At 43.1% G+C, this 26082-nt stretch overlaps 1 protein-coding gene across 1 annotated transcript in view; it reads right to left on the bottom strand.

Moving 5' to 3' along the window:
* Positions 1–297: 297 nt before the first annotated feature.
* The window catches only part of cfap161 (cilia and flagella associated protein 161), a 52189-nt gene continuing 26404 nt past the window's right edge, over positions 298–26082 (bottom strand). The window contains 13 exon segments of the mRNA XM_065002806.1: positions 298–507; positions 13901–13974; positions 16729–16743; positions 16745–16835; positions 16837–16841; positions 19146–19181; positions 20138–20219; positions 20330–20377; positions 20379–20403; positions 22554–22565; positions 22568–22685; positions 22971–22993; positions 22996–23059. Coding sequence (XP_064858878.1) covers positions 369–507; positions 13901–13974; positions 16729–16743; positions 16745–16835; positions 16837–16841; positions 19146–19181; positions 20138–20219; positions 20330–20377; positions 20379–20403; positions 22554–22565; positions 22568–22685; positions 22971–22993; positions 22996–23059 — 732 coding nt within the window. The 3' untranslated portion in view covers positions 298–368.

Below are 26082 nucleotides of genomic sequence, written 5' to 3'. Positions count from 1 at the left end.
TGGTGGTGGTGATGATGGTGGTGATGATGATGGTGGTGGTGATGATGATGGTGGTGGTGATGATGATGGTGGTGGTGATGATGGTGGTGGTGGTGATGATGGTGGTGATGATGATGGTGGTGGTGGTGATGATGGTGGTGGTGGTGATGATGGTGGTGATGATGATGGTGGTGGTGATGATGATGATGGTGGTGGTGATGATGATGGTGGTGGTGATGATGATGGTGGTGGTGGTGATGATGATGGTGGTGACGTTCCCACTTTCTTAGAGCAGTAATAATAATAAAAACGAGATGATCCGAATCAAACTTTTATTGAACCTGTGTTAATTTCATATTCCCTGTTGTGTGTTAAGTGCCATTGTGTGTCTATGGGTGGTCCAGTAGAGTAAGCCCGGCCCCTGCAGGGTCAGCGGTCAGCAGCAGCCAATGGTTGATGTCTCGCTCGGCCTTATGGGAGTCCAGGAAGGTGTGGGCTGTCACCTCATATTCTTTACCATATGGAGTCCTGCAGGAATATACAATATACTATTACTTCTACACTATTACAATACTACTACTACTACAATAGTACTAATACTACACTATTACAATACTACTACTACTACAATAGTACTAATACTACACTATTACAATACTACTACTACTACAATAGTACTAATACACTATTACAATACTACTACTACTACAATAGTACTAATACTACACTATTACAATACTACTACTACTACAATAGTACTAATACTACACTATTACAATACTACTACTACTACAATAGTACTAATACTACACTATTACAATACTACTACTACTGTCACCTCGTATTATTTGCCATACAGAGTCCTGCAACAATATATAACATTACTACTACATCAATACCACTACTACTACACTATGACTATTGTCACCTCATATTCTTTACCATGCAGAGTCCTGTTAGAGACAATAATATATACAAGATTACTACCATACTACTAGCTACTCACACTACTGCTATTGCTGTCACCTCGTATTCTTTACCATGCATAGTTCTGTTAGACACAATAATACATAATATCACTACTGCACTACTGCTACTACTGTCACCTCATATCCTTTACCATGCAGAGTCCTGTTAGAGACAATAATACTACACTACTACTACACTACTACTACCTCATATCCTTTACCATACAGAGTCCTGTTAGAGACAATAATACTACACTACTACTACACTACTACTACCTCATATCCTTTACCATACAGAGTCCTGTTAGAGACAATAATACTACACTACTACTACACTACTACTACACTACTGCTGTCACCTCATATTCTTTACCATGCAGAGTCCTGTTAGAGACAATAATATATACAAGATTACTACCATACTACTAGCTACTCACACTACTGCTATTGCTGTCACCTCGTATTCTTTACCATGCATAGTTCTGTTAGACACAATAATACATAATATCACTACTGCACTACTACTACACTACTACTACCTCATATCCTTTACCATACAGAGTCCTGTTAGAGACAATAATACTACACTACTACTACACTACTACTACCTCATATCCTTTACCATACAGAGTCCTGTTAGAGACAATAATACTACACTACTACTACACTACTACTACACTACTGCTGTCACCTCATATCCTTTACCATACAGAGTCCTGTTAGAGACAATAATACTAGCACTACTACTACACTACTACTACCTCATATCCTTTACCATACAGAGTCCTGTTAGAGACAATAATACTACACTACTACTACACTACTACTACCTCATATCCTTTACCATACAGAGTCCTGTTAGAGACAATAATACTAGCACTACTACTACACTACTGCTGTCACCTCATATCCTTTACCATACAGAGTCCTGTTAGAGACAATAATACTACACTACTACTACACTACTACTACACTACTACTACCTCATGACTTCCGGGTTGGAGCGAGCGGTCGCATCTGCACTCGGTCCGCAGGTAGTATTACATTTCATTACATTTCATTACATTTCATTATAGTACAACGGTTTGATTTGTCTAATCTTATCAATTTCTTCTTAGCTAGCTACACAGCCGTCTTTGTATCATAGATAATTGCGTAATTATCGTATTTCGTCGTCCTAACGCAGTCTACACTGCCCTGCAGCTAGCCAGCTAGCTAACGTCCACCGTTAGCTAGTCCACCGTCTACCGATTAGCAGCACAACTATTACACTCAACTGAACGACTTGATTAGTGTAGTGTTAGCTAGCTACATAGTTGTCTTTGCTGTCTTCGTACCCAAGATAATTGTGTAGTTTAGAGTGTGTAGTTTTTATGTCGTCCTTAACATAGGAGACTCTGCTAGCTAGCCAACAGCTAGCCAACGTCTACCGAACAGAACTTCTGCACTCAACAATCCGGTCGCATTTCGCTTCGCTCCACAGGTAGTATCACATTTTTCATTTCATTTCATTACAGTACAACGGCTTGATTTGTTTGATCGTAGCTAGCTACATAGCTAGCTACACAGCCGTCTTTGTATCAAAGATAATTGTGTAGTCTAGAGCGATTTCCTAGGTTAGTTAGCCAGCTATTGTCGTTCTTTTACGCAGCGTAACGTAATCAACACTGCTAGCTAGCCAGCTAGCCCCGAATAGCAGCACAGTAGAAACTATTACACTCAACGGAACGACTTGATTAGTGTAGTGTCAACAACGCAGCCAATGCCAACTAGCCTACTTAGTCAACAACGCAGCCTCTGCCAGCTAGCCTACTTCAGCAGTACTGTATCATTTTAATCATTTTAGTCAATAAGATTCTTGCTACGTAAAGCTTAACTCTCTGAACACTCGTGACGTGTAGTCACTTGTCATTCCAATCTCCTTTGCATTAGCGTAGCCTCTTGTGTAGCCTGTCAACTATGTGTCTGTCTATCCCTGTTCTCTCCTCTCTGCACAGACCATACAAACGCTCCACACCGCGTGGCGCGGCCACCTAATCTGGTGGTCCCAGCGCGCACGACCCACGTGGAGTTCAGGTCTCCGGTAGCCTCTGGAACTGCCGATCTGCGGCCAACAAGGCAGAGTTCATCTCCGCCTATGTCTCCCTCCAGTCCCTCGACTTCTTGGCACTGACGGAAACATGGATCACCACAGACAACACTGCTACTCCTACTGCTCTCTCTTCGTCTGCCCACGTGTTCTCGCACACCCGAGAGCTTCTGGTCAGCGGGGTGGTGGCACCGGGATCCTCATCTCTCCCAAGTGGTCATTCTCTCTTTCTCCCCTTACCCATCTGTCTATCGCCTCCTTTGAATTCCATGCTGTCACAGTTACCAGCCCTTTCAAGCTTAACATCCTTATCATTTATCGCCCTCCAGGTTCCCTCGGAGAGTTCATCAATGAGCTTGATGCCTTGATAAGCTCCTTTCCTGAGGACGGCTCACCTCTCACAGTTCTGGGCGACTTTAACCTCCCCACGCCTACCTTTGACTCATTCCTCTCTGCCTCCTTCTTTCCACTCCTCTCCTCTTTTGACCTCACCCTCTCACCTTCCCCCTACTCACAAGGCAGGAAATACGCTCGACCTCATCTTTACTAGATGCTGTTCTTCCACTAACCTCGTTGCAACTCCCCTCCAAGTCTCCGACCACTACCTTGTATCCTTTTCCCTCTCGCTCTCATCCAACACTTCCCACACTGCCCCTACTCGGATGGTATCGCGCCCGTCCCAACCTTCGCTCTCTCTCCCCCGCTACTCTCTCCTCTTCCATCCTATCATCTCTTCCCTCTGCTCAAACCTTCTCCAACCTATCTCCTGATTCTGCCTCCTCAACCCTCCTCTCCTCCCTTTCTGCATCCTTTGACTCTCTATGTCCCCTATCCTCCAGGCCAGCTCGGTCCTCCCCTCCCGCTCCGTGGCTCGACGACTCATTGCGAGCTCACAGAACAGGGCTCCGGGCAGCCGAGGCGGAAATGGAGGAAAACTCCCGCCTCCCTGCGGACCTGACATCCTTTCACTCCCCTCCTCTCTACATTTTCCTCTTCTCTCTCTGCTGCTAAAGCCACTTTCTACCACTCTAAATTCCAAGCATCTGCCTCTAACCTAGGAAGCTCTTTGCAACCTTCTCCTCCCTCCTGAATCCTCCTCCCCCTCCCCCTCCTCCCTCTCTGCAGATGACTTCGTCAACCATTTTGAAAAGAAGGTCGACGACATCCGATCCTCGTTTGCTAAGTCAAACGACACCGCTGGTTCTGCTCACACTGCCCTACCCTGTGCTCTGACCTCTTTCTCCCCTCTCTCTCCAGATGAAATCTCGCGTCTTGTGACGGCCGGCCGCCCTACAACCTGCCCGCTTGACCCTATCCCTCCTCTCTTCTCCAGACCATTTCCGGAGACCTCCTCCCTTACCTCACCTCGCTCATCAACTCATCCCTGACCGCTGGCTACGTCCCTTCCGTCTTCAAGAGAGCGAGAGTTGCACCCCTTCTGAAAAAACCTACACTCGATCCCTCCGATGTCAACAACTACAGACCAGTATCCCTTCTTTCTTTTCTCTCCAAAACTCTTGAACGTGCCGTCCTTGGCCAGCTCTCCCGCTATCTCTCTCAGAATGACCTTCTTGATCCAAATCAGTCAGGTTTCAAGACTAGTCATTCAACTGAGACTGCTCTTCTCTGTATCACGGAGGCGCTCCGCACTGCTAAAGCTAACTCTCTCTCCTCTGCTCTCATCCTTCTAGACCTATCGGCTGCCTTCGATACTGTGAACCATCAGATCCTCCTCTCCACCCTCTCCGAGTTGGGCATCTCCGGCGCGGCCCACACTTGGATTCGTCCTACCTGACAGGTCGCTCCTACCAGGTGGCGTGGCGAGAATCCGTCTCCACACCACGTGCTCTCACCACTGGTGTCCCCCAGGGCTCTGTTCTAGGCCCTCTCCTATTCTCGCTATACACCAAGTCACTTGGCTCTGTCATAACCTCACATGGTCTCTCCTATCATTGCTATGCAGACGACACACAATTAATCTTCTCCTTTCCCCCTTCTGATGACCAGGTGGCGAATCGCATCTCTGCATGTCTGGCAGACATATCCGTGTGGATGACAGATCACCACCTCAAGCTGAACCTCGGCAAGACGGAGCTGCTCTTCCTCCCGGGAAGGACTGCCCGTTCCATGATCTCGCCATCACGGTTGACAACTCCATTGTGTCCTCCTCCCAGAGCGCTAAGAACCTTGGCGTGATCCTGGACAACACCCTGTCGTTCTCAACTAACATCAAGGCGGTGGCCCGTTCCTGTAGGTTCATGCTCTACAACATCCGCAGAGTACGACCCTGCCTCACACAGGAAGCGGCGCAGGTCCTAATCCAGGCACTTGTCATCTCCCGTCTGGATTACTGCAACTCGCTGTTGGCTGGGCTCCCTGCCTGTGCCATTAAACCCCTACAACTCATCCAGAACGCCGCAGCCCGTCTGGTGTTCAACCTTCCCAAGTTCTCTCCACGTCACCCGCTCCTCCGCTCCCTCCACTGGCTTCCAGTTGAAGCTCGCATCCGCTACAAGACCATGGTGCTTGCCTACGGAGCTGTGAGGGGAACGGCACCTCAGTACCTCCAGGCTCTGATCAGGCCCTACACCCAAACAAGGGCACTGCGTTCATCCACCTCTGGCCTGCTCGCCTCCCTACCACTGAGGAAGTACAGTTCCCGCTCAGCCCAGTCAAAACTGTTCGCTGCTCTGGCCCCCCAATGGTGGAACAAACTCCCTCACGACGCCAGGACAGCGGAGTCAATCACCACCTTCCGGAGACACCTGAAACCCCACCTCTTTAAGGAATACCTAGGATAGGATAAAGTAATCCCTCTCACCCCCCCCTCCCCCTGAAAAGATTTAGATGCACTACTGTTCCACTGGAGGTCATAAGGTGAATGCACCAATTTGTAAGTCGCTCTGGATAAGAGCGTCTGCTAAATTACTTAAATGTAAATGTAAATGTAACCTCATATCCTTTACCATACAGAGTCCTGTTAGAGACAATAATACTACACTACTACTACACTACTACTACCTCATATCCTTTACCATACAGAGTCCTGTTAGAGACAATAATACTAGCACTACTACTACACTACTACTACACTACTGCTGTCACCTCATATCCTTTACCATACAGAGTCCTGTTAGAGACAATAATACTACACTACTACTACACTACTGTCACCTCATATCCTTTACCATACAGAGTCCTGTTAGAGACAATAATACTACACTACTACTACACTACTACTACTACTACTACACTACTACTACACTACTGTCACCTCATATCCTTTACCATACAGAGTCCTGTTAGAGACAATAATACTACACTACTACTACACTACTACTACACTACTGCTACCTCATATCCTTTACCATACAGAGTCCTGTTAGAGACAATAATACTACACTACTACTACTACTACCTCATATCCTTTACCATACAGAGTCCTGTTAGAGACAATAATACTACACTACTACTACACTACTACTACACTACTACCTCATATCCTTTACCATACAGAGTCCTGTTAGAGACAACAATAATACTACACTACTACTACACTACTACTACCTCATATCCTTTACCATACAGAGTCCTGTTAGAGACAATAATACTACACTACTACTACACTACTACTACACTACTGTCACCTCATATCCTTTACCATACAGAGTCCTGTTAGAGACAATAATACTAGCACTACTACTACCTCATATCCTTTACCATACAGAGTCCTGTTAGAGACAATAATACTACACTACTACTACACTACTGCTACCTCATATCCTTTACCATACAGAGTCCTGTTAGAGACAATAATACTACACTACTACTACACTACTACTACACTACTGTCACCTCATATCCTTTACCATACAGAGTCCTGTTAGAGACAATAATACTAGCACTACTACTACACTACTACTACACTACTACTACCTCATATCCTTTACCATACAGAGTCCTGTTAGAGACAATAATACTACACTACTACTACACTACTACTACCTCATATCCTTTACCATACAGAGTCCTGTTAGAGACAATAATACTAGCACTACTACTACACTACTACTACACTACTGCTGTCACCTCATATCCTTTACCATACAGAGTCCTGTTAGAGACAATAATACTACACTACTACTACACTACTGTCACCTCATATCCTTTACCATACAGAGTCCTGTTAGAGACAATAATACTACACTACTACTACACTACTACTACACTACTACTACCTCATATCCTTTACCATACAGAGTCCTGTTAGAGACAATAATACTACACTACTACTACACTACTGCTACCTCATATCCTTTACCATACAGAGTCCTGTTAGAGACAATAATACTAGCACTACTACTACACTACTACTACCTCATATCCTTTACCATACAGAGTCCTGTTAGAGACAATAATACTACACTACTACTACACTACTACTACACTACTACTACCTCATATCCTTTACCATACAGAGTCCTGTTAGAGACAATAATACTACACTACTACTACACTACTACTACCTCATATCCTTTACCATACAGAGTCCTGTTAGAGACAATAATACTACACTACTACTACACTACTACTACACTACTGTCACCTCATATCCTTTACCATACAGAGTCCTGTTAGAGACAATAATACTAGCACTACTACTACACTACTACTACACTACTGCTACCTCATATCCTTTACCATACAGAGTCCTGTTAGAGACAATAATACTACACTACTACTACCTCATATCCTTTACCATACAGAGTCCTGTTAGAGACAATAATACTAGCACTACTACTACACTACTACTACACTACTGCTGTCACCTCATATCCTTTACCATACAGAGTCCTGTTAGAGACAATAATACTAGCACTACTACTACACTACTACTACACTACTACTACCTCATATCCTTTACCATACAGAGTCCTGTTAGAGACAATAATACTACACTACTACTACACTACTACTACACTACTGCTGTCACCTCATATCCTTTACCATACAGAGTCCTGTTAGAGACAATAATACTACACTACTACTACACTACTGCTGTCACCTCATATCCTTTACCATACAGAGTCCTGTTAGAGACAATAATACTACACTACTACTACACTACTACTACACTACTGTCACCTCATATCCTTTACCATACAGAGTCCTGTTAGAGACAATAATACTACACTACTACTACACTACTGTCACCTCATATCCTGTCAGACACAATTATACACAATATTACTACTATACTGAAGCGCCCTCTTCTACTGTTATGAATAAAATCCCCTCCCAAGAAAATCCTCTTCAGACTAAGCAAGCCAGCGTGAGCTGTGATTGTGAATAGTTAAGATCACGCATACCTTGGTGTAAGCTGAGGTGGCACAGGTTTGTGTACCAAGACTAAGCAAACCAACAGCGTGAGCTGTGATTGCATTGGTTGTTGAATTCCTAACCATAACCCCGTGGAGCAATGGCTACACGGCTGGAAAAGGTTCAACTCCGAGACTATCGATCCCTTCAGAATAAGAGCAAATCTTAGATACTAATTACTAGTCTGCAGCTAAAAATGATGTAAACCTGGGATGCGAATACCGACAACTGCCGAAACATCTAGTCTATGAGATCATTTATGAATGGTTCTCTGAAGTATCCATTCTAACCACGAAATACTTTGATCTTTAGGGAAACAGAAAGAAAGACTTGGATGAACTCTCCAGCAGACGGACTGGATTCCAAAAGAGAAGACAACAATGACATACACCATAAATATGTACTTGCAATTATTCTTAAATGAGCGGCCGTTCGCGTGTGAAGGATTAGCATTTCAATGTATATAATTATAGACTGTGTAATGAATCCATTTTTGTCTTTCCCGCTCTTTCTCAGTCCCACCCCCTTCCCTTTGTCCACCAAGCCGTCATATCAGTTTAGCCCACTAGGGAATCTTCTCTATCATTTTTAGTAACCAATATCTACTGTTTGTGCATTTCTGTGATTATTTAGTTAGTAAATAAATGATTAAGCCAACTGGTGTATGGATTATTTATAGTAAAGGCTGGGTTCATGCAGATAACCAACAATTTACGACATTCAGATGAGACTGATATAATAATTCATTAATAGAAGACTAATAATAGTTCATTAACTTCTTGCGTCGAGCCATCCCGGATCCGGGATCGTGACTACAGCCTCAAGCCCATTACCATAACGCAACGTTAACTATTCATGAAAATCGCAAATGAAATGAAATAAATATGCTAGCTCTCAAGCTTAGCCTTTTGTTAACAACACTGTCATCTCAGATTTTCAAAATATGCTTCTCAACCATAGCAAAACAAGCATTTGTGTAACAGTATTGATAGCTAGCGTAGCATTTAGCGTTAGCATTCAGCAGGCAACATTTTCACAAAAACCAGAAAAGCATTCAAATAAAAATAATTTACCTTTGAAGAACTTCGGATGTTTTCAATGAGGAGACTCTCAGATAGCAAATGTTCAGTTTTTCCTGAAAGATTATTTGTTTAGGAGAAATCGCTCCGTTTTGTTCATCACATTTAGCTACGAAAAAAACCTGTATCCAGGAGTGTAATTCTATTCGCAAGCTCATTAGCATAACACAACGTTAACTATTCATGAAAATCGCAAATGAAATGAAATAAATATGCTAGCTCTCAAGCTTAGCCTTTTGTTAACAACACTGTCATCTCAGATTTTCTAAAATATGCTTCTCAACCATAGCAAAACAAGCATTTGTGTAACAGTATTGATAGCTAGCGACTCAGCCAGGGGAATATCGCCGTCCCAAAGCAGAACTGGAGGCAGCGAAAGCAGAGAGGCGCCGGTATGAGGAGGCAGCACGGCAGCGCGGCTGGAAGCCCGAGAGGCAGCCCTAAAAATTTATTGGGGGAGGCACATGGGGAGTGTGGCGAGTTCAGGTAGGAGACCTGCGCCAACTTCCCGTGCTTACCGGAGAGCGAGAGGGACCGGGCAGGCACCGTGTTATGCTGTGGAGCGCACGGTGTCCCCGGTGCGTGTGCATAGCCCGGTGCGGTACATTCCAGCTCCTTGTATCGGCCGGGCTAGAGTGGGCATCGAGCCAGGGGCCATGAAGCCGGCTCTACGCATCTGGTCTCCAGTGCGTCTCCTCGGGCCGGCATACATGGCACCAGCCTTACGCATGGTGTCCCCGGTTCGCTAGCACAGCCCAGTGCGGGCTATTCCACCTCGCTGCACTGGCCTGGCTACGGGGAGCATTCTAACAGAACAGGTAAGGTTGGGCAGGCTCGGTGCTCAAGAGCTCCAGTGCGCCTGCACGCTCCGGTCTATCCGGTGCCACCTCCACGCACCAGCCCTCCGGTGGCAGCCCCCCGCACCAGGCTGTCTCTCCGTCTTCTCCCTACAGGTGCTCCCGCCTGTCCTGAGCCGCCAGAGTCTCCCGTCTGTCCTGAGCCGCCACAGTCTCCAGTCTGTCCTGAGCCGCCACAGTCTCCCGTCTGTCCTGAGCCGCCAGAGCCTCCCGTCTGTCCTGAGCCGCCAGAGCCTCCCGTCTGTCCTGAGCCGCCAGTCTGTCCTGAGCCGCCAGAGCCTCCCGTCTCTCCTGAGCGTTCAGTCTGTCCTGAGCCGCCAGTCTGTCCTGAGCCGCCAGTCTGTCCTGAGCCGCCAGTCAGCCAGAAGCTGCCAGAGCCGTCAGCCAGGAGCTGCCAGAGCCGTCAGCCAGCCAGGAGCTGCCAGAGCCATCCTTCACTCCGGAGCTGCCGGAGTCTCCCGCCTGTCCGGAGCTGCCAGAGTCTCCCGCCTGTCCGGCGCTGCCGGATTCTCCCGCCTGTCCGGCGCTGCCGGAATCTCCCGTCCATTCGGGACCCGTGCCGAGGGTTATTTATATGGGCATAGAAGACATCAAACATATTTTTTACTTTACTTTTAAAGCTGTCCAGAGAGGACGTTGTTTTTATTGGCAGAGGCAACTCATTCCATTCTGAGGCTCCAGTATACAAGAAAGTACCTTGGTAGGTTAATCTTCCACGTAGGTCCTCTATTTTATTGTCCAAAGATTGCACGTTTGCTAGCTGAATGGAAGGATGTGGGGGTTCATTCTCAGAAGGCAGCCCGCCCTCCGGACCCTTTTTCTCCGCCTTCTCTTCACGCAAATCACGGGGATCTGGGCCTGTTCCCGAGAAAGCAGTATATAGTACGCGTTGTCCCCGTCAGACTCGTTAAAGGAAGTCCGTGGTGAGTAATTGCAGTCCTGATGTCCAGAAGTTATTTTCGGTCATAGCGGCAACATTATGTACAAAATAAGTAAAAAACAACGCAGATAAATGAACAAAAAAACACAATAGGTTGGGGGCATGTAAAACATCTGCCTTCTTCTTCGGTGCCATTTTAGGGATTACTACTACTCCTACTGCTGTCTCGTATTCTTTACCATATGGAGTCCTGTTAGCCACAATAATCCACAATATTACTACTGTAGTACTACTACTACTCCTACTGCTGTCTCCTACTACTCCGCTACAAGACCATGGTGCTTGCCTACGGAGCTGTGAGGGGAACGGCACCTCAGTACCTCCAGGCTCTGATCAGGCCCTACACCCAAACAAGGGCACTGCGTTCATCCACCTCTGGCCTGCTCGCCTCCCTACCACTGAGGAAGTACAGTTCCCGCTCAGCCCAGTCAAAACTGTTCGCTGCTCTGGCCCCCCAATGGTGGAACAAACTCCCTCACGACGCCAGGACAGCGGAGTCAAATCAAATCAAATCAAATCAAATTTATTTATATAGCCCTTCGTACATCAGCTGATATCTCAAAGTGCTGTACAGAAACCCAGCCTAAAACCCCAAACAGCAAACAATGCAGGTGTAAAAGCACGGTGGCTAGGAAAAACTCCCTAGAAAGTCAATCACCACCTTCCGGAGACACCTGAAACCCCACCTCTTTAAGGAATACCTAGGATAGGATAAAGTAATCCTTCTCCCCTCCCCCCTTAAAAGACCTAGATGCACTATTGTAAAGTGGCTGTTCCACTGGATGTCATAAGGTGAAAGCACCAATTTGTAAGTCGCTCTGGATAAGAGCGTCTGCTAAATGACTTAAATGTAAATGTCGTATTCTTTACCATATGGAGCCCTGTTAGCCACAATAATCCACAATATTACTACTGTAGTACTACTACTACTCCTACTGCTGTCTCGTATTCTTTACCATATGGAGCCCTGTTAGCCACAATAATCCACAATATTACTACTGTAGTACTACTCCTACTGCTGTCTCGTATTCTTTACCATATGGAGCCCTGTTAGCCACAATAATCCACAATATTACTACTGTAGTACTACTACTACTCCTACTGCTGACTCGTATTCTTTACCATATGGAGCCCTGTTAGCCACAACAATCCACAATATTACTACTGTAGTACTACTACTTACTACTACTACAATAATACTACTACTATTACTGCTACTACTACCAGTGTAATCTTTACCATACGGAGTCCTGTTAGCCACAATAATCCACAATATTACTACTGTAGTACTACTACTTACTACTACTACAATAATACTACTACTATTACTGCTACTACTACCAGTGTAATCTTTACCATACGGAGTCCTGTTAGACACAATAATACACAATATTACTACTATAATACTGCTTTTACTACTGCTACTACAACACTAATTCTACTAATAAAATACTAATACTACTAATTCTACTACTAGATACTGCTACTGCGACTACTATAGTAAAACTACTACTACTACAGTAAAACTAGACTACTACTACTACTGCCACCTTATATTCTTTACCATACAGAGTCCTGTTAGACACAATATATTACTACTGTAGTACTACTAGCTACTACCACACTACTACTGCCACCTCGTATTCTTTTCCATACATAGTTATGCTAGACACATTAATACACAATATTACAACTGTAGTACTATTAGCTACTACTACAATACTACAATACTATTGTCACCTCATATTCTTTACCATATGGACTCCTGTTAGGTACAATAATAAACAATAATACAACTGTAGTACTACTAGCTACTACTACTACTAATAATAATAATACTACAACTACTAGGGTTGGGCTCCCAGTGGCAAAGTGTTCTAAGGCACTACATCTCAGTGCTTGAGACGTCACTACAGACACCCTGGTTCGAATCCAGGCTGTATCACAATTGGCCGTGATTGGAAGTCCCATAAGGTGGCGCACAATTGGCCCAGCGTCGTCCGGGTTACGGGAGGGTTTGGCCCAGCGTCGTCCGGGTTACGGGAGGGTTTGGCCCAGCGTCGTCCGGGTTTGGCCGGTGTAAGCCGTCATTGTAAATAAGAATTTGTTCTTAACTGACTTGCCGAATTAAATAAAGGTTCAATTTAAAAAATACTACCATACTTACTACTACTACTATCCCTCATATGGAGTTCTGTTGAAATAATACACTATATAACTAATACTACTACTACTACTACTGTCACCTCATATTCTTTACCATATGGAGTTCTGTTGAAATAATACACTATATAACTAATACTACTACTACTGTCACCTCATATTCTTTACCATATGGAGTTCTGTTGAAATAATACACTATATAAATAATACTACTACTACTACTACTGTCACCTCATATTCTTTACCATATGGAGTTCTGTTGAAACACTAACTACTACTATTACTACTACTAGTAGTAGTACCATACGGAGTCCTGCAGGAATAGGTTTAATATTAGATACTAGTACTGCTATTACTACTACAAAATACAACATAGACTACTGCTGATTCTATCCTGTGTAACCTCTACAGGGTTCTCTAATGTGAAATGTCAAGTAAAGTTTTACCACAGGATGTGTTGTCCTAGAACAGCTAGAGCCTGGTTGGTCTTGCAGTGGGAGATGAGCACTTTACTGTTGGCCTGTAGAGAGACACAGAGTTACATCACTTTACTGTTGACCTGTAGAGAGACAGAGTTACATCACTTTACTGTTGGCCTGTAGAGAGACACAGAGTTATATCACTTTACTGTTGGCCTGTAGAGAGACACAGAGTTATATCACTTTACTGTTGACCTGTAGAGAGACACAGAGTTATATCACTTTACTGTTGACCTGTAGAGAGACACAGAGTTACATCACTTTACTGTTGGCCTGTAGAGAGACAGAGAGTTATATCACTTTACTGTTGGCCTGTAGAGAGACACAGAGTTACATCACTTTACTGTTGGCCTGTAGAGAGACACAGAGTTATATCACTTTACTGTTGACCTGTAGAGAGACAGAGTTACATCACTTTACTGTTGACCTGTAGAGAGACAGAGTTATATCACTTTACTGTTGGCCTGTAGAGAGACACAGAGTTATATCACTTTACTGTTGACCTGTAGAGAGACACAGAGTTATATCACTTTACTGTTGGCCTGTAGAGACACAGAGTTACATCACTTTACTGTTGGCCTGTAGAGAGACACAGAGTTATATCACTTTACTGTTGACCTGTAGAGAGACAGAGTTACATCACTTTACTGTTGACCTGTAGAGAGACAGAGTTATATCACTTTACTGTTGGCCTGTAGAGAGACACAGAGTTACATCACTTTACTGTTGGCCTGTAGAGAGACACAGAGTTACATCACTTTACTGTTGGCCTGTAGAGAGACACAGAGTTATATCACTTTACTGTTGGCCTGTAGAGAGACACAGAGTTACATCACTTTACTGTTGGCCTGTAGAGAGACACAGAGTTATATCACTTTACTGTTGGCCTGTAGAGAGACACAGAGTTACAGCACTTTACTGTTAACCTGTAGAGACACAGAGTTACATCACTTTACTGTTAACCTGTAGAGAGACACAGAGTTACATCACTTTACTGTTGGCCTGTAGAGAGACACAGAGTTACAGCACTTTACTGTTGACCTGTAGAGAGACACAGAGTTACATCACTTTACTGTTGGCCTGTAGAGAGACACAGAGTTACATCACTTTACTGTTGGCCTGTAGAGAGACACAGAGTTATATCACTTTACTGTTGGCCTGTAGAGAGACACAGAGTTATATCACTTTACTGTTGGCCTGTAGAGAGACACAGAGTTACATCACTTTACTGTTGACCTGTAGAGAGACACAGAGTTACATCACTTTACTGTTGGCCTGTAGAGAGACACAGAGTTATATCACTTTACTGTTGACCTGTAGAGACACAGAGTTATATCACTTTACTGTTGACCTGTAGAGACACAGAGTTATATCACTTTACTGTTGGCCTGTAGAGAGACACAGAGTTACAGATACTGGATAGAGACACAGAGTTACATCATTACTGTTAACCTAGAGAGACACAGAGTTACATCAAATCTGTTGGCCTGTAGAGAGACACAGAGTTACAGCACTTTACTGTTGACCTGTAGAGAGACACAGAGTTACAATACTGTTGGCCTTAAAGACACAAAAAATTTACTGTTTTAGAGAGACACAGAGTTATATCACTTTACTGTTCAACACAGAGTTTATCACTTTACTGTTGGCCTGTAGAGAGACACAGAGTTACATCACTTTACTGTTGGCCTGTAGAGAGACACAGAGTTACATCACTTTACTGTTGGCCTGTAGAGAGACACAGAGTTACATCACTTTACTGTTGGCCTGTAGAGAGACACAGAGGTATATCACTTTACTGTTGGCCTGTGATTGAGACACAGAGTTATATCACTTTACTGTTGGCCTAGAGACACAGGTTATAACTTTACTGGTTGACCTGTAGATAGACAGACTTTACTGTTGGCCTGTAGAGAGACACAGAGTTATATCACTTTACTGTTGACCTGTAGAGAGACACAGAGTTATATCCTTTACTGTTGACCTGTAGAGAGACACAGAGTTATATCTTTACTGTTGGCCTGTAGAGAGAGAGAGTTATAGCCTTTACTGTTGGAGAGAGACAGAGAGTTATATCACTTTACTGTTGGCCTGTAGAGACACAGAGTTATATCACTTTACTGTTGGCCTGTAGAGACACAGAGTTATATCACTTTACTGTTGACCTGTAGAGAGACAGAGTTACATCACTTTACTGTTGGCCTGTAGAGAGACACAGAGTTATATCACTTTACTGTTGACCTGTAGAGAGACACAGAGTTATATCACTTTACTGTTGGCCTGTAGAGACACAGAGTTATATCACTTTACTGTTGACCTGTAGAGACACAGAGTTATATCACTTTACTGTTGGTCTGTAGAGAGACACAGAGTTACATCACTTTACTGTTGACCTGTAGAGAGACAGATCAGAAGTTCCTGACCGCACCTGGAGGTAGACAGGGGCCCATTGTGTCTGGATATCTAACAAGTGTAAACAGATCTGGATGGTCAAACCATCATTATACTGCCCTCAAATCATTGACAGGTGGCACCATTGACATATAGCATCAATAAGTGTCTTAAAATAAAAAAATATATATTTTCAAAGAATATCTGTCAAATGATTTGCATATAGAGAGGGACCAGGAAGTCACAATGTGGACAGAAAAGGGACACGTTTTAAAACAAAGGGTAGACACGTCAAATGTTGATCAGATAGTGATTGGATAATGTTGATCGGATCACAAATCATGCTACCACAAGGTATAAACTGGTCACTGATAACAGAACTGTGTGTTGTTTTCTTTACGTACAGGAACAGGCAGACCCCTCATGCTCCAGTCTTTCCTGAGGGTCATTGTGTAGAACCTTCCACCAGGACAGGAAATTAGCCTGATGCTCCATGATCACTTCCTGGAGGGGCACACTTCAAATCACAGCAAGGGCAAAGCATATTTCATAACCTCTAAAATATACCTCACAGAAACGATAAGAAAGAAAACTGAGATAAAAAATAAAGTAAGAAAAAAATGAAGATTAAGTGAAGAATGCCTGAAGACAATTCAGGAGACATGAATGAAGCAGTCCTTCAATGAAAGAAAGAGTTACATGTCTGTTAGGGGTCAGGGATACAAGTCTGTTAGGGGTCAGGGATACAAGTCTGTTAGGGGTCAGGGATACAAGTCTGTTAGGGGTCAGGGGTCAGGGATACATGTCTGTTAGGGGTTAGGGATACATGTCTGTTAGGGGTCAGGGATACAAGTCTGTTAGGGGTCAGGGATACATGTCTGTTAGGGGTCAGGGGTCAGGGATACAAGTCTGTTAGGGGTCAGGGATACAAGTCTGTTAGGGGTCAGGGATACAAGTCTGTTAGGGGTCAGGGATACATGTCTGTTAGGGGTCAGAGATACATGTCTGTTAGGGGTCAGGGATACATGTCTGTTAGGGGTCAGAGATCCATGTCTGTCAGGGGTCAGGGCTACATGTCTGTTAGGGGTCAGGGAAACATGTCTGTTAGGGGTCAGGGATACATGTCTGTTAGGGGTCAGGGGTCGGAGATACATGTCTGTTAGGGGTCAGGGATACAAGTCTGTTAGGGGTCAGGGATACATGTCTGTTAGGGGTCAGGGATACATGTCTGTTAGGGGTCAGGGATACATGTCTGTTAGGGGTCAGGGATACATGTCTGTTAGGGGTCAGGGATACATGTCTGTTAGGGGTCAGGGGTCAGGGATACATGTCTGTTAGGGGTCAGGGGTCGGAGATACATGTCTGTTAGGGGTCAGGGGTCGGAGATACATGTCTGTTAGGGGTCAGGGATACATGTCTGTTAGGGGTCAGGGATACATGTCTGTCAGGGGTCAGGGGTCGGAGTACATGTCTGTTAGGGGTCAGAGATACATGTCTGTTAGGGGTCAGAGATCCATGTCTGTTAGGGGTCAGGGTCGGAGATACATGTCTGTTAGGGGTCAGGGATACATGTCTGTTAGGGGTCAGAGATCCATGTCTGTTAGGGGTCAGGGTCAGGGATACATGTCTGTTAGGGGTCAGGGGTACATGTCTGTTAGGGGTCAGGGATACATGTCTGTTAGGAGTCAGAGACCCATGTCTGTTAGGGGTCAGGGGTACATGTCTGTCAGGGGTCAGGGATACATGTCTGTTAGGGGTCAGAGATCCATGTCTGTCAGGGGTCAGGGATACATGTCTGTTAGGGGTCAGAGATCCATGTCTGTTAGGGGTCAGGGATACATGTCTGTTAGGGGTCAGGGATACAAGTCTGTTAGGGATCAGGGGTCAGGGATACATGTCTGTTAGGGGTCAGGGATACAAGTCTGTTAGGGGTCAGGGATACAAGTATGTTAGGGGTCAGGGATACATGTCTGTCAGGGGTCAGAGATACATGTCTGTTAGGGGTCAGAGATACATGTCTGTTAGGGGTCAGAGATCCATGTCTGTTAGGGGTCAGGGATACATGTCTGTTAGGGGTCAGGGATACAAGTCTGTTAGGGATCAGGGGTCAGGGATACATGTCTGTTAGGGGTCAGGGATACAAGTCTGTTAGGGATCAGGGTCAGGGATACATGTCTGTCAGGGGTCAGGGATACATGTCTGTTAGGGGTCAGAGATACATGTCTGTTAGGGGTCAGAGATACATGTCTGTTAGGGGTCAGAGATACATGTCTGTCAGGGGTCAGAGATACATGTCTGTTAGGGGTCAGAGATACATGTCTGTTAGGGGTCAGAGATACATGTCTGTCAGGGGTCAGAGATACATGTCTGTCAGGGGTCAGAGATACATGTCTGTTAGGGGTCAGAGATACATGTCTGTCAGGGGTCAGAGATACATGTCTGTTAGGGGTCAGAGATACATGTCTGTTAGGGGTCAGGGATACATGTCTGTTAGGGGTCAGGGGTACATGTCTGTTAGGGGTCAGGGGTACATGTCTGTTAGGGGTTAGGGGTCAGGGGTACATGTCTGTTAGGGGTTAGGGGTCAGGGATACATGTCTGTTAGGGGTCAGGGGTACATGTCTGTTAGGGGTTAGGGGTCAGGGATACATGTCTGTTAGGGGTCAGGGATACATGTCTGTTAGGGGTCAGGGGTACATGTCTGTTAGGGGTCAGGGATACATGTCTGTCAGGGGTTAGGGATTCATGTCTGTTAGGGGTCAGGGGTCAGGGATTCATGTCTGTTAAGGGTCAGTCCTTCAATGAAAAAAAATAGCAATCACCTTCTGGAAGGTCTTGTGGTCACTCGTCAGATACAACTGTAAAACACACACACACATTCAGTAAGCATAGTATTAAAGCTGGTGCTTTCTCTAGTTCCATGGTACGTGTCTGTTAGGGGTTAGGGTCAGACAAACATGTATTTTAAGGGTTAGGGGTCAGGGTACATGTCGGTTAGGGTTAGGGGTCAGGGAATACATGTCTGTTAGGGTTAGGGGTCAGGGATACATGTCTGTTAGGGGTCAGGGATACATGTCGGTTAGGGTTAGGGGTCAGGGATACATGTCGGTTAGGGGTCAGGGGTACATGTCTGTTAGGGTTAGGGGTCAGGGATACATGTCTGTTAGGGGTCAGGGGTACATGTCGGTTAGGGTTAGGGGTCAGGGATTCATGTCTGTCAGGGTTAGGGGTCAGGGTTAGGGGTCATGTATTATATTATAGAGGTCTAATATGTAGTTCTATGGGTTAGGGTTATGTATTATATTATAGAGGTCTAATATGTAGTTCTATGGGTTAGGGTTAGGTTCATGTATTATATTATAGAGGTATATAATGTAGTTCTATGGGTTAGGGTTATGTATTATATTATAGAGGTCTAATATGTAGTTCTATGGGTTAGGGTTAGGGTTATGTATTATATTATAGAGGTCAATAATGTAGTTCTATGGGTTAGGTTAATGTATTATATTATAGAGGTCTAATATGTAGTTCTATGGGTTAGGGTTAGGTTCATGTATTATATTATAGAGGTCTAATATGTAGTTCTATGGGTTAGGGTTATGTATTATATTATAGAGGTCTAATATGTAGTTCTATGGGTTGGGGTTAATGTATTATATTATAGAGGTCTAATATGTAGTTCTATGGGTTGGGGTTAATGTATTATATTATAGAGGTATATAATGTAGTTCTATGGGTTAGGTTCATGTATAATTCTTATAGAGGTCTAATATGTATAGTGTTAGATGTTTATCTGTGTGTGTCTGGAACTCACCCCTCCAGCAAAGCCACTAGTTGTTCTGAGGGCGAAACTCTGATTGTAGCGCAGAGGCTCTCCCTCTGCACTGCCATCCACACTGGACACACACCGCAATGTTAAAAAACACCCATTCCTCTGTGTGTGTGTGTGTGTGTGTGTGTGTGTGTGTGTGTGTGTGTGTGTGTGTGTGTGTGTGTGTGTGTGTACCTGCTGATGATGAATGCGTTGCGTGTGCATGGCTGCAGACTCCTCCCCACTGACCCCACAGGGAGCCTGAATGGCTAGAGAGACAAACAGGGTTTTATTATCATCATCATCACTATCATCATCATCATCACTATCATCATCGTCACTATCATCACTGTCATCACCACTATCATCATCGTCACTATCATCATTGTCACTATCGTCACTATCATCATCGTCACTATCATCATCGTCACTATCATCATCGCAATACTATCATCACTATCATCATCGTCACTATCATCATCACTATCGTCACTATCATCATCGTCACTATCATCACTATCATCATCGTCACTATTGTCATCGTCACTATCGTCACTATCATCATTGTCACTATCATCATTGTCACTATCATCATCATTATCATCACTATCAATATCATCAGCATCACTATCATCAATGCTATCATCGCTGTCATCATCACTATCAACACTGTCATCATCATCATCGTTGCCACTATCATCATCATCACTATCATCACTATCATCATCACCATTATCATCATCAACACTATCACCACTATCATTATCATCACTATCATCACTATCATTATCATCACCACTATCATTATCATCACTATCATCATCATCATCACTATCATCATCATCATCACTATCATCATTACCACTATCATCATCATCAACACTATCACCACTATCATTATCATCACTATCATCATCCTCATCACTATCATCATCATTACCACTATCATCATCATCAACACTATCACCACTATCATTATCATCATCTATCATTATCATCACCACTATCATCATCATCATCACTATCATCATTACCACTATCATCATCATCATCACTATCATCATTACCACTATCATCATCATCATCAACACTATCACCACTATCATTATCATCACTATCATCATCCTCATCACTATCATCATCATCATCATCACTATCATCATTACCACTATCATCATCATCAACACTATCACCACTATCATTATCAACACTATCATCATCATCAACACTATCACCACTATCATTATCATCACTATCACCACTATCATTATCATCACTATCATCATCATCACTATCATCATCATCAACACTATCACCACTATCATTATCATCACTATCATCATCATCACCACTATCATCATCACCACTATCATCATCATCATCACTATCATCATCATCATCACCATTATCATCATCACCACTATCACCACTATCATCACCATCACCACTATCATTATCATCACTATCATCATCAGCACCACTATCATTATCATCATCATCATCACTATCATCATCATCATCATCATCATCATCACTATCATCATCATCAACACTATCATCATCACCACTATCATCATCATTACCACTATCATCATCATCACCACTATCATCATCATCACTATCATCATCATCAACACTATCATCATCACCACTATCATCATCATTACCACTATCATCATCATCACTATCACCACCATCATCATCACTATCACCACTATCATTATCATCACTATCATCATTACCACTATCATTATCATCAATATCATCATCATCATCATCACCACTATCATCATCATCACCACTATCATTATCATCACTATCACCACTATCACCACTATCATCATCACCACTATCATTATCATCACTATCATCATCATCATCACTATCATCACTATCATCATCATCACTATCATCACTATCATTATCGTCAATATCATCATCATCACCACTATCATCATCATCATCACTATCATCATCATCACCATCATCACTATCACCACTATCATCATCATCACTATCATCATCATCACCACTATCATCATCATCACTATCATCATCATCACCACTATCACTATCACCACTATCATCATCATCACCACTATCATCATCATCACTATCATCATCATCACCACTATCATCATCACCACTATCATCATCATCACTATCATCATCATCATCACTATCATCATCATCACCACTATCATCATCACCACTATCACCACTGTCATCATCACCACTATCATTATCATCACTATCATCATCATTATCATCATCATCATCACCATCACTATCATCACCATCATTGGACAGTATCCACATTGGTGACATGGATGAAGCTTGTCTTTTGAAAATCCTAAATATTACTTCTGGCTTAGTGACTGTCCTCAGGGATAGAGTTATGGCACACGTGTGTATGTACCTGGACTAGGCCCCTCCCCAGGTTGGTCAGGTCAGCGTAGATGCTGACTTAGCAGCTGTTGTCTCACACATTCACCAGCATCACAACATCATCGAAACACACTGCACCTCCCACAGAAACAGACAGGCTAACCTATACACACGCACGCACGCATCATCACTACACACATTACACATCACTATCATCATCACGCACACACACACACACTTTACATTACATTTGAGTTATTTAGCAGAAACTTATCAGAGTGATACAGTTCATCTAGGTGGAACAACTACATATTTCAGTCATATACATTTGTCCTCATCAAATCTTTCAGAAATGTCAGCTAGTAGGAAAAGACAGGTGGGGACGGGGACGGGGACGTGGGATCGGGGGGTAAAAGACTGACTGATGTCTTATTTAAGATGCTCTGACCTGTTTGAGGATGTTTTGTTTGAGAACCCAGTTTTCTGCACCATCAGCTCTCCCCTCTCCTTCCTATCCAAGAAGTCCTTCAGTGTGTCCTGTGTGGAGAGACACAGCTCAGTGTGTGTGTGTGTGTGTGTGTGTGTGTGTGCGTGCGTGTGCATGTGTCAGGACAGAGACATCAGTGAAGTCCCCAAACAAAAATAATATTGTATAAAAACTAGATCACTTTCAGTAAAGTTGTCAGTTGTAATGTCAGTTGGTGGATCAGCTAAAGCTCTTTACCAGTTGTAAGTTGTAATGACAGTTGGTGGAGCTAGCTAAAGCTCTTTACAAGTCAGTTGTCAGTTGTAATCATCAGTTGGTGGAGCAGCTCAGCTCTTTACAAGTAAAGTTGTAAGTTGTAATGAAAGTTGGTGGAGCTAGCTAAAGCTATTTACAACCAGTTGTAAGTTGTAATGACAGTTGGTGGAGCTACTAAAGCTCTTTACAAGTAAAGTTGTAAGTTGTAATGACAGTTGGTGGAGCTAGCTAAAGCTCTTTACAAGTAAAGTTGTAAGTTGTAATGACAGTTGGTGGAGCTAGCTAAAGCTCTTTACAAGTAAAGTTGTAAGTTGTAATGACAGTTGGTGGAGCTAGCTAAAGCTCTTTACAAGTAAAGATGTAAGTTGTAATGACAGTTGGTGGAGCTAGCTAAAGCTCTTTACAAGTAAAGATGTAAGTTGTAATGACAGTTGGTGGAGCTAGCTAAAGCTCTTAATGACAGTTGGTGGAGCTGTAGCTAAAGCTCTTTACAAGTAAAGTTGTAATGACAGTTGGTGGAGCCAGCTAAAGCTCTTTACAAGTAAAGTTGTAATGACAGTTGGTGGAGCTAGCTAAAGCTCTTTACAAGTAAAGTTGTAATGACAGTTGGTGGAGCTAGCTAAAGCTCTTTACAAGTAAAGCGTTGTAATGTCAGTTGGTGGAGCAGCTGCTCTTTACAAGTAAAGTTGTAATGACAGTTGGTGGAGCCAGCTAAAGCTCACAAGTAAAGTTGTATTGACAGTTGGTGGAGCTAGCTAAAGCTCTTTACAAGTAAAGTTGTAATGACAGTTGGTGGAGCTAGCTAAAGCTCTTTACAAGTAAAGTTGTAATGACAGTTGGTGGAGCTAGCAAAAAGCTCTTTACAAGTAAAGTTGTAATGACAGTTGGTGGAGCTAGCTAAAGCTCTTTACAAATAAAGTTGTAAGTTGTAATGAAAGTTGGTGGAGCTAGCTAAAGCTCTTTACAAGTAAAGTTGTAAGTTGTAATGACAGTTGGTGGAGCTAGCTAAAGCTCTTTACAAGTAAAGTTGTAAGTTGTAATGAAAGTTGGTGGAGCTAGCTAAAGCTCTTTACAAGTAAAGATGTAATGAAAGTTGGTGGAGCTAGCAAAGCTCTTTACAAGTAAAGATGTAATGAAAGTTGGTGGGCTAGTTAAAGCTCTTTACAAGTAAAGTTGTAATGAAAGTTGGTGGAGCTAGCTAAAGCTCTTTACAAGTAAAGTTGTAATGACAGTTGGTGGAGCTAGCTAAAGCTCTTTACAAGTAAAGTTGTAAGTTGTAATGACAGTTGGTGGAGTAGCTAAAGCTCTTTACAAGTAAAGATGTAAGTTGTAATGACAGTTGGTGGAGCTAGCTAAAGCTCTTTACAAGTAAAGATGTAAGTTGTAATGACAGTTGGTGGAGCTAGCTAAAGCTCTTTACAAGTAAAGATGTAAGTTGTAATGACAGTTGGTGGAGCTAGCTAAAGCTCTTGTAATGACAGTTGGTGGAGCTAGCTAAAGCTCTTTACAAGTAAAGTTGTAATGACAGTTGGTGGAGCCAGCTAAAGCTCTTTACAGGAGTAAAGTTGTAATGACAGTTGTGGAGCTAGCTAAAAGCTCTTTACAAGTAAAGTTGTAATCAGTTGGTGGAGCTAGGTAAAGCTCTTTACAAGTAAAGTTGTAAGTTGTAATGTCAGTTGGTGGAGCCAGCTAAAGCTCTTTACAAGTAAAGTTGTAATGACAGTTGGTGGAGCCAGCTAAAGCTCTTTGTAAAGTTGTATTGACAGTTGGTGGACCTAGCTAAAGCTCTTTACAAGTAAAGTTGTAATGACAGTTGGTGGAGCTAGCTAAAGCTCTTTACAAGTAAAGTTGTAATGACAGTTGGTGGAGCTAGCTAAAGCTCTTTACAAGTAAAGTTGTAATGACAGTTGGTGGAGCTAGCTAAAGCTCTTTACAAATAAAGTTGTAAGTTGTAATGAAAGTTGGTGGAGCTAGCTAAAGCTCTTTACAAGTAAAGTTGTAAGTTGTAATGACAGTTGGTGGAGCTAGCTAAAGCTCTTTACAAGTAAAGTTGTAAGTTGTAATGAAAGTTGGTGGAGCTAGCTAAAGCTCTTTACAAGTAAAGATGTAATGAAAGTTGGTGGAGCTAGCTGCTCTTTACAAGTAAAGATGTAATGAAAGTTGGTGGAGCTAGTTAAAGCTCTTTACAAGTAAAGTTGTAATGAAAGTTGGTGAGCTAAGCTCTTTACAAGTAAAGTTGTAATGACAGTTGGTGGAGCTAGCTACAAGTAAAGTTGTAAGTTGTAATGACAGTTGGTGGAGCTCTAAAGCTCTTTACAAGTAAAGATGTAAGTTGTAATGACAGTTGGTGGAGCTAGCTAAAGCTCTTTACAAGTAAAGATGTAAGTTGTAATGACAGTTGGTGGAGCTAGCTAAAGCTCTTTACAAGTAAAGATGTAAGTTGTAATGACAGTTGGTGGAGCTAGCTAAAGCTCTTGTAATGACAGTTGGTGGAGCTAGCTAAAGCTCTTTACAAGTAAAGTTGTAATGACAGTTGGTGGAGCCAGCTAAAGCTCTTTACAAGTAAAGTTGTAATGACAGTTGGTGGAGCTAGCTAAAGCTCTTTACAAGTAAAGTTGTAATGACAGTTGGTGGAGCTAGGTAAAGCTCTTTACAAGTAAAGTTGTAAGTTGTAATGTCAGTTGGTGGAGCCAGCTAAAGCTCTTTACAAGTAAAGTTGTAATGACAGTTGGTGGAGCCAGCTAAAGCTCTTTACAAGTAAAGTTGTATTGACAGTTGGTGGACCTAGCTAAAGCTCTTTACAAGTAAAGTTGTAATG

This window comes from Oncorhynchus nerka, linkage group LG17 (genome assembly GCF_034236695.1).
Source record: "Oncorhynchus nerka isolate Pitt River linkage group LG17, Oner_Uvic_2.0, whole genome shotgun sequence".
NCBI classification, from domain to species: Eukaryota; Metazoa; Chordata; class Actinopteri; order Salmoniformes; family Salmonidae; genus Oncorhynchus; species Oncorhynchus nerka.
The sequence above is the reverse complement of the archived record's forward strand: the minus strand, read 5'-3'. Positions and strand labels throughout refer to the sequence as shown.